At 45.6% G+C, this 10,349-nt stretch overlaps 1 protein-coding gene across 1 annotated transcript; it reads right to left on the reverse strand.

Annotated features, from left to right (window-relative positions):
- Positions 1-568: 568 nt before the first annotated feature.
- On the reverse strand, positions 569-3,660 carry LOC125522451 (26S proteasome non-ATPase regulatory subunit 8 homolog A-like). Its single transcript, XM_048687511.1, has 6 exons — positions 3,356-3,660; positions 3,115-3,193; positions 2,083-2,185; positions 1,210-1,473; positions 1,014-1,125; positions 569-926 (listed from the first exon to the last, which is right to left on the reverse strand). The coding sequence occupies exons 1-6, from the start codon at positions 3,458-3,460 to the stop codon at positions 786-788; spliced, it is 804 nt and encodes a 267-aa protein (XP_048543468.1). The 5' UTR covers positions 3,461-3,660; the 3' UTR covers positions 569-785.
- Between the last annotated feature and the right edge of the window lie 6,689 nt (positions 3,661-10,349).

Genomic DNA, 10,349 nt, shown 5'->3' on the forward strand with positions numbered 1-10,349 from the left:
TGCGTCTGTACTGTGTTAAAAAAAAAAAGCATGATGTTTTTATTCATGTCCTGTTTGCTGCAAACATGTATGGCATTTTGGATCTCGGCCTCCATGGAGGCTGAATTTTCGTAAAATTCAAAATTCAAAAATTTCGGTTTCAAAAAAATCTGACGAGGATGAATAGTATCATGTGTTAAAAAGCCCTAGATTTTTTTTCACAGCCCTCATTTCAACTTATTTTGTCCTAAAATTTTACACGTGCATTGTGCCTTCATCTATCTCTTTTTTTTTCAGAATTTTTTGAAATGTAAAAAATATGAATTTTCAGGAATTTTGGATTTGGAGGCTCCACAAAGCTCGGCCTCCAAAAGCAATTTCTGGAGTAGGTTTATACTATATCTTTGGTTCAACTCCCTTGTAGTTTCAAGGCAATTTTGATATAGACTTCTGCCAATCAACCGTCTCATCATCTGCCCGTAGGCCACCATTTCTGCTCAAGCAGCATCAACTGCCGAAGATGTTGCCACCGTCGACCTTGCCTGTCGCCGGCGACGGCAGCAGGGGGAGGAGAAAAAAGCACAGGCAGTTGGACTTACGCTTACACAATCAATTGATTAACATAACAGGCATTGTTTCTTCTGCCATTTTAGGCCGACATTTCACAGTTGTGTAGCTTTGGAAACCGTAGGTGAAACAAACGATTTAACAAAATAGTACAGCCGAGTCACAGGGCAATCCAATCCAATAATCCACCTCTTCATGGGAAACTCAGTCCAATGATGAAGAAAAAAGAGGCAAACAAATCACACAATCCTCTCCAATTCCCTCGCGTAGCCGAGGGTCTGGTTGATGACCGGCGCTGCCGGGATCTCCTTGCAGGGCTGGGACTCCTTCGCCTTCTGGAACAAGACCCGGCCGTCCTTGACATCCCACTCGGGGTGCTCCTGTTGACAACACGACGGTACTTTACAACCCCATGGCCATAATAACTCACGTAATTCACACCAGGAGCACAAGGCATGTTAATTTACCTCTGCGATGTACTGTTGCAGTTCCTTGTCGGAGCTGAACTTAAACATCTGCTTCGCGTCGTTTATTGACAGGTAATCATATCCCTTCTCGCTGCACCCAGCTATCTCGTCTCTGCGGGTGCAGCAGATATCATCACAGTGATGCACAGCAGCACAAGGAGCTAACTGGAAGGGGTGGAGACAGAGACCGACTTACCTAACCGTTTTGACGAGAAGGTCCATGAAGTATATGTAGGTTTCATGCGGCGCGGTTTGTCGAGCGCTCAGCACGCGGTTGTATGCGCCCTCCATAAAGGACTGCTCGAGCTCAACCCCGTGTTTGATGTAAGCATTATCCAGCGCTTTGGCGGGAAGAAGCTCCAGCTCAGTGTGGAACTCCGCAATTCTATTCTGGACTAACAGCCTCAGAAGGTTAGCCCCCATGATTGGGTACTCCTCCGATGATGGAGGAATTATGCCGCTGCAGGCATCAGCATGAATTAGTACGATATATTACAAGCAGAAAACCCAACATGTTCCTAGGTAAAATAACCTTCAACAAGTCCAGACATTTTTTAACATGTTCTGGACTTGATAAACCAGGCATATAAAACTGAATAAGGTGTGAAAACAATTCTGCTAAGATATTAGAAACACAAAACATTTGCCAGTCTGGCAAGGGCATCATGGGTCACCCGCAGGCCAGAAACCTGAGAGTTCGATACGAAACCCAATCTACATGTCTAACTTAACCGCGACTTGCAAACATAAATTCCCAACTCAGCCCCTGTTCCATATTCGACTACCCAACTGAACCAGCAAACTTGGCACAACATAACTCATGCAAGATTAACCCAAAAACTCATGCAAGACTAACACAAAAACCTATTTTGGTTCAACTCATTTGGCAACTTATTATGCCCAAAGAAAACCAATAATTTATACAGTACTTATTTGTTTTGACTTTACCAACTGAAAACCCAATGGATGATGAAGGAGAACAGGGAACAATACACGTATTAAATGACAGCCTACACAATGCATAGACAGAGAAAACAACTGCAAAGTGGTAAAAAAAAAAGGAACTAACCATGTGTCCATGTAATAGGGCTTGAGCTGGCAGAAGTCCCTTTCAAATGCATCTTGGTCTTCCATTTTCACACTCAAAATAACTGCCTGCTCATAAATTTCCCCTGAAATGTTTCAGGTAGATTTAGTGGCTGCTCTATTAAGGATAACCACAAGACCAGAGCATATATTTCTAAATAGCTGGGCCATAACACTACAGACACACATTTTCCTTTTAGAAAAAAAACAGGGCATAGGTTACGATAATCAGACAGAAGGGTTGGGTTCATTCATGGCGACAGCATATGAACGATCAATTCATGAACTGCAACATAGTGATATCTGAATGACCGAATCTTATATCATCTAATACAAATATCCAATGCAGCATCAGAGGTCAAGTCGAAAAAGAGACCCGTTATTCCAGAGTCGACACTCTGACACTGACAAGCATCACTAGCGTCAGTTTTAACTCCTAAGATAGAACAAACATTCAAATCAAATCATCTATAAAAATTCATATATGGCTGCAACCATTCGGCTGAAACTCCTAAAGTAAAATTGCATGACCAAAACAAATCAGTGTTAGGCGTGCAAAGATCCCCCGCCACATCCTCGAGCTAGCTGCATCGAGCAACTAAACATACCAACTGTTACAGAAAGACCACACATGAATTGCCGGCTAACTAAACAAAGTTTCAGTTCAACGGCGCTGAACGAGTCATATCGCAACAATAATCAAACATGACTACAATCTCAGACGGCGTTACAAAAACCAGATAACCACATCACACATCAACCAAACACAGACCAACCTACACACAGAGTCAAAATCCCCTCACCGACACAATCTTCATCATATATATATATACCTACACACAGAATCAAAATCCCCTCACCAACACAATCTTCACATATACCTACATACACTACACACACCATAATAACATGGTGACCTACCAAGAAAAAAAATCGCACCCAGCGCACACATACGGAAAGCATCATTGCAACCACCTGACGACAATTGATAGAGAGAAAAAAAAAGTTGTCTTACTCGCAAGCTTGAGCTCCTCCACGGCGTTGGGCGTCTGCTGGAACAGCGGGGGAAGGCTGGGGAACTTGGTGAGGAGGACCTGCAAGAGGAGGAAGCTTCACCTGTCAATTCACCAGAAGATGGACCTCTCGCTCCCCGGCGAAACCACCGGCGCCGCCGACCCAACCAGAACTAAAACCTAGAAAAGATGCGAGCTTTCCGAACCGCCCGGCGGGAGGGGGGGAGAAGGGGGCGGGCGCACCTTGAGCTGCGAGAGGAGGGTCGAGCAGACGTCGAAATTGCTGGCCTTGAAGGCCGCCTTGAAGCGGTCGAACAGCTGCGTCACCTCCACCAGCTTCGGATCCATCGGCGGCGGCGGGGGGCGGCGGCGGAGCTGGAGCTTCGAGTCGAGTCGAGTCGCGGATTGGAGCCGAGGCTGAGCGGGATCTCTCCTGCGGCGGGAGGGGATTAGGGTTCGAGTCTCCTCCAAGGCTCCAAGTACGAGATCGGGCGCCGCGGGGGAAGAGCTAGCGGCTGTGTACTGTATACTCCTCCTCTCGGGCTGTCCTACTCGGCTTCCTCCTCTTTCTTCTTTCTGTGGAAAAAAGAATAAAAAAGTAATAAATCAAAACGCTTTTTTAATTAAAAAAAAAGGGTTGTAGGAAACGCGAAAAACAATACGTAGACATGACATAATTTTTATATTTGCGAAAGTCCACTTTGCTTATTATTTACGAAATTTATTAACCCAACTAGTACGAACTAGACCTAGGTATGGGCAGCCCGGCCCGACGACCCAGCCTAAAAAATCCAGGCCGGGCTCAGACCTAGAAATTTGACTCATTGCGTATGTCAGGCCGGGCTCTGGCCTAGAAATTTGACCTGTTGTGTATGTCAGGTCGAGATCGAACCTGAAAAATATGTCAGTTTACACGGAGGCCCGGCCCGGCCCGGCTCGAAATTGATGTTTTTAGTTTCTTCGGCCGGGCTCGGGCCTACATATATGTTTTCTTGGCCGGGCCGGGCTAGGCTCGGGCTTAGACTTTGCAAGTCGTGCTTTGACAGGCCTGACCCGAAACCCGACCCAGCCTGAGGAATGCCCAAGGGCAATACTACGCGTCCGGCCCGATGATAAACCAATTAGATCATCCGCCTCGGCAACCGTCAGATGCCGTCCAACACATCCGTCCAATCTTCTGACCTAGCCAATTAAGGACCTTTGCAACAGCTACTAGCATGCTATTCTTATGGGCTTGCAACAAGGACCTTGTTTCAAAGGTCCACCGAGATAGCAGCTGGCTGAGATAGGCCACACCCTAGGCTAGAGCATAGCCGCCATGCCATGACCCGAGCATCTCGGCCATAGAACACCGTCACTTGCCGGAGTTGCTCCTCCTCCTCAGCATTAGCCCCGCGAGCAGCTGCCAGCTCCACTCCAACACGACGGCGACGGCCTCTCATGTCGGACGCTCCTTCGCGTTTTTATGCAACTGGGACTATGTTTCTGAAACATTCTTTATGTTGCAATGCCTGACCTATCACTCTCTAACGTGGGGCGCTCCTCCCGCGCTTTCTGCAACAGGGGCTATGTTACTAAAACAAGACCCCTGTTGCGGAACGGGCTATGTTTCTGAAAAAAACCTGTTGCGGAAAAAAACCCTTCACCACCAAATCATTTTTTGTTTCTGAAACAAGATGTCTATTTGCATAAACCTTTTGAAATAAGACCCCTATTGCACAAAAAGAAACCTTCACCATCAAATAGTTTTTCGTTCTAAAACTAGTCATCTGTTGCAGAAATCTACTGAAACAAGACCCTTGTCGCGCGACAAAAACTGGTTGCATGGGACTTGCACGAGCCTTGGTCAGGATCGATCCGACGGCTAAGCAAGCGTCGGACACTGCGCGTGCATCAGCTGGTTGAAGGGTAGCATTTTCCTACAAATAAAACCTTGAAAAATAAATACGGCCTCCGTCCAGATTTATCCATCGCTAAAATGAGTGTATCTAGATGTGTTTTAGTGTGTCGATACACTCATTTCGGCGAGTTCTGATGTCCAGCGCTTCAAATCAATTCGAGGGTTCAATGGCGACAACTGATGCTCTGGGTTGATGGTCAATAGAGGCACGTACATGAAGACTTTCTGATTGTCATTGGCAAGGTCAAGCCGACTCTGAAAGGGGAGCGGCGATGGCGGTGCGTCGGCGAGTTCGTTCTAGCAGTGGTAGTGTTCGGTGGTGTAGGTCCTCGATGTAATTTTTATTGTGTTGAGTTACTTTGTATTCCTTAGGAACCATTATAATATTGGAAATCTTATATGGGAAACGTTAGAATAATCCTAAAGCACTGTAAGTTGTCATGTCAGAAATTCAACCGTTCACTGCGAACATGCCTAGTGTGAATGCGCCAGCATCCACTCACATACAAAGCTGGTACCCCCCCCCCCCCTGAAAGATCGTGGATGTCGCCTAGAGGGGGGGGTGAATAGGCGCTTTAAAATAATTACGGTTTAGGATTGAACAAAAGAGGAATAAACTCTAGCGTTTTTTGTCAAGCACAAAACCTAAAATGACTAGGCTCACCTATGTGCACCAACAACTTATGCTAGGCAAGATAAACAACTATGTGATAGCAAGATATATAACATGAAACTATGTCTATCACAAAGTAAAGTGCATAAGTAAAGGGCTCGGGTAAGAGATAACCGAGGGACGCGGAGACGATGATGCATCCCGAACTTCACACCCTTGCGATGCTAATATCCGTTTGGAGCGGTGTGGAGGCACAATGCTCCCAAGAAGCCACTAGGGCCACCTAATCTCCTCACGCCCTCGCACAATGCAAGTGAAGGAATATACCCTAGAGGCAATAATAAAGTTTTTATTTTATATTTCCTTATTCATGATAAAATTTTATTATTTATGCTAGAACTGTATTGATCGGAAACCTAAATACATGCGTGAATACATAAACAAATATCGTGTCCCTAGTAAGCCTCTACTAGACTAGCTCGTTGATCAAAGATGGTTAAGGTTTCCTAACCATAGACATGTGTTGTCATTTGATAACGGGATCACATCATTAGGAGAATGATGTGATGGACAAGACCCATCCGTTAGCTTAACATAATGATCATTTAGTTTTATTGCTATTGCTTTCTTCATGTCAAATACATATTCTTTCGACTATGAGATTATGTAACTCCCGGATACCGGAGGAACGCCTTGTGTGCTATCAAACGTCACAACGTAACTGGGTGATTATAAAGATGTTCTACAGGTATCTCCGTAGGTATTTGTTGAGTTGGCATAGATCAATATTATGATTTTTCACTCCGAGTATCGGAGAGGTATCTCTGGGCCCTCTCGGTAATACACAACATAAGCTTGCAAGCAAACAACTAAGCAGTTAGTCACAAGGTGATGTATTACGGAATGAGTAAAGAGACTTGTCTGTAACGAGATTGAACTAGGTATGAAGATACCGATGATCGAATCTCGGGCAAGTAACATACCGATGGACAAAGGGAATTATGTATGTTGTCATAACGGTTCGATCGATAAAGATCTTCATAGAATATATAGGAGCCAATATGGGCATCCAGGTTCCGCTATGATTATTGACCGGAGAGGTGTCTCGGTCATGTCTACATACTTCTCGAACCCATAGGGTCCGCACACTTAACGTTCGATGATGATATAGTATTATATGAGTTATGTGATTTGGTGACCGAATGTTGTTCGGAGTCCCGGATGAGATCACGAACATGACGAGGAGTCTCGAAATGGTCGAGAGGTAAAGATTGATATATAGGATGACGGTATTCGGACACCGGAAGTGTTCCGGAGGGTACCGTGTACATATCGGGTCACCCAAAGGGGTTTCGGGCACCCCCGGCAAATATATGGGCCTTATGGGCCAAGAGGGGAAACGCACTAGCCACAAGGGGCTGGTGCACTCCCCATCTGGGCCGGCCAAAGGTGGAGAAGGACAGGGGAAGGAGGAAAGGCAAGTGTGGAATAGGATTCCCACTTCCTTCTCTCTCTCCCCCTCTTTCCTTCCCCCTCCGACAAATATGGCGGGGGGCACCACTTGGGAGGACCCTAAGTAGGATTCAGCCTGCTTGGGGCGCCCTCCTGGATGCTCCCTCCTCCCCCACCTATAGGTCATCATCACCGTCTTGGTGGCGCCTAGCACACATCCAGACAATTGCCTAGCCGTGTGCGGCGCCCCTTCCACCGTTTACACCCGCGGTCATATTTTCGTAGTGCTTAGGCAAAACCCTGAGGAGATCACTTCACCATCACCGTCACCACGTCGTCGTGCTGGCGGAACACATTGATACGTCTCCGTCGTATCTACTTTTCCAAACACTTTTGCCCTTGTTTTGGACTCTAACTTGCATGATTTGAATGGAACTAACCCGGACTGACGCTGTTTTCAGCAGAATTGCCATGATGTTATTTATGTGCAGAAACAAAAGTTCTCGGAGTGACCTGAAACTTCACGGAGCGTCTTTTTGGAAATAATAAAAAATACTGGCAAAAGATCAAGACCAGGGGGCCCACACCCTAGCCACGAGGGTGGGGGGCGCGCCCCCCTACCTCGTGGGCCCCCTGGAGCTCCTATGACCTCGACTCCAACTCTATATATTCACTTTTGGGAGAAAAAAATAAAGGAGAAGGATTCATCGCGTTTTACAATACGGAGCCGCCGCGAAGCCCTAGAACCTCTCGGGAGGGCTGATCTGGAGTCTGTTCGGGGCTCCGGAGAGGGGAATCCGTCGCCATCGTCATCATCAACCATCCTCCATCACCAATTTCATGATGCTCACCGCCGTGCGTGAGTAATTCCATCGTAGGCTTGCTGGACGGTGATGGGTTGGATGAGATTTATCATGTAATCGAGTTAGTTTTGTTAGGTTTTGATCCCTAGTATCCACTATGTTCTAAGATTGATGTTGCTATGACTTTGCTACACTTAATGCTTGTCACTAGGGCCCGAGTGCCATCATTTCAGATCTGAACCTATTATGTTTTCATCAATATATGAGTGTTCTTGATCCTATCTTGCAAGTCTATAGTCACCTACTATGTGTTATGATCCGGCAACCCCGAAGTGACAATAATCGGGACCACTCCCGGTGATGACCGTAGTTTGAGGAGTTCATGTATTCACTATGTGTTAATGCTTTGGTCCGGTACTCTATTAAAAGGAGGCCTTAATATCCCTTAGTTTCCGCTAGGACCCCGCTGCCACGGGAGGGTAGGACAAAAGATGTTATGCAAGTTCTTTTCCATAAGCACGTATGACTATATTCGGAATACATGCCTACATTACATTGATGAATTGGAGCTTGTTCTGTGTCACCCTAGGTTAAGACTGTTACATGATGAACCACATCCGGCATAATTCTCTATCACCGATCCATTGCCTACGAGATTTCCATATATTGTTCTTCGCTTATTTACTTTTTGGTTGCTATTGTTACAATCACTACAAAATACCAAAAACATTACTTTTGCTACCGTTACTTTTGCTATCGTTACCATTACTATCATATTACTCTGCTACTAAATACTTTGCTGCAGATATTAAGTTTCTAGGTGTGGTTGAATTGACAACTCAGCTGCTAATACTTGAGAATATTCTTTGGCTCCCCATGTGTCGAATCAATAAATTTCGATTGAATACTCTACCCTCGAAAACTGTTGCGATCCCCTATACTTGTGGGTTATCACACATCTACTACCTTGACGTCTTGCTGGATCAAGAAGGCGAGGGACGTCACTGATACGTCTCCAACGTATCTATAATTTTTGATTGCTCCATGCTATTATATTATCTATTTTGGATGTTTAATGGGCTTTATTATACACTTTTATATCATTTTTGGGACTAACCTATTAACCGGAGGCCCAGCCCAAATTGCTATTTTTTTTGCCTATTTCAGTGTTTCGCAGAAAAGGAATATCAAACGGAGTCCAAATGGAATGAAACCTTCGGGAACGTGATTTTCTCAACAAACGTGATCCAGGAGACTTGGAGTGGGACGTGATGCCTATATACATGATCATACCTAGATATTCTCATAACTGTGCTCAATTCTCTCAATTGTCGACAGTAATTCGTTTACCCACCGTAATACTTATGCTCTTGAGAGAAGCCACTAGTGAAACCTATGGCCCCTGGGTCTATCTTCCATCATATTGATCTTCCAACACTTAGCTATTTCTATTGTCGTTTATTTTACTTTGCATATTTATTTCTCTTTATCATAAAAATACCAAAAATATTATCTTATCATATCTATCAGATCTCACTCTCGTAAGTGACCCTGAAGGGATTGACAACCCCTTTATCGCGTTGGTTGCGAGGTTCTTATTTGTTTGTGTAGCACTAGTAGAAAAAGGGGCTTTTGTTCGGGCCTGGCCAGCCCATTAGTCCCGGTTCTTCCACGAACCGGGACCAATGGATGCATTTGTCCTGGTTCGTGAGCCCAGGGGGCCGGCCGGGGCCCCGTGGGCATTGGTCCCGGTTCGTATGGACCCATTTGTCCCGGTTCTAGGCATAAACCGAGACCAATGGGCCTCGCTCCTGGCCCACAAACATTTGGCCCGGTTCGTGGCTGGAACCAGGACAAAAGGCTGGGCTTTAGTCCCGGTTCCAGCCACGAACCGGGACAAATGAGTTGCCTATATATACCCCATCGCCGCATCAGAGCACTCGACAGTGCTCTGTTTTTTCTGGCCGGCGAGGAGAGGGCATTTGGGTGCTCTAGCTCACCTCCTATGCACATGAGGTGTTCGATGAAATGCCCGAGCCACGCTAGTTAAGCTTTCTCCTCTCGAAGCTCGACCTCCAAGTTCCATTTTCCCCGAGATTTGTCTAGGTTTAGTGGTCCGTCACGTCCCGTCCCCGTCTCATCACCGTCGATCGCCCACGCCGATCTCATCGCCTGCACCACCGTGGTGAGCCTCTTATCTTCTTCTGAAAGAAAAAAAATTCTTACTTTAGATAGATACTTGTCTAATTTTCTTACTTTTATTATTGCTTGTTTTTATATAGTGCGATGGTTTTGGCATCCGCCCCCGCGGCCCTCGTGCTGGCTATGATTCGGATGTGGTATATATTATTTTTATATCTACTTGGTTCATTTATTGTTTATGACAAATATGCCCATCAAGTTGACATAGATTTTATTTATGTAGGAGGTAGTTGAACCGGAAATTCTAACCGACCCTATTGTCGAGAG

This window comes from Triticum urartu, chromosome 7 (assembly GCF_003073215.2).
Source record: "Triticum urartu cultivar G1812 chromosome 7, Tu2.1, whole genome shotgun sequence".
NCBI classification, from domain to species: Eukaryota; Viridiplantae; Streptophyta; class Magnoliopsida; order Poales; family Poaceae; genus Triticum; species Triticum urartu.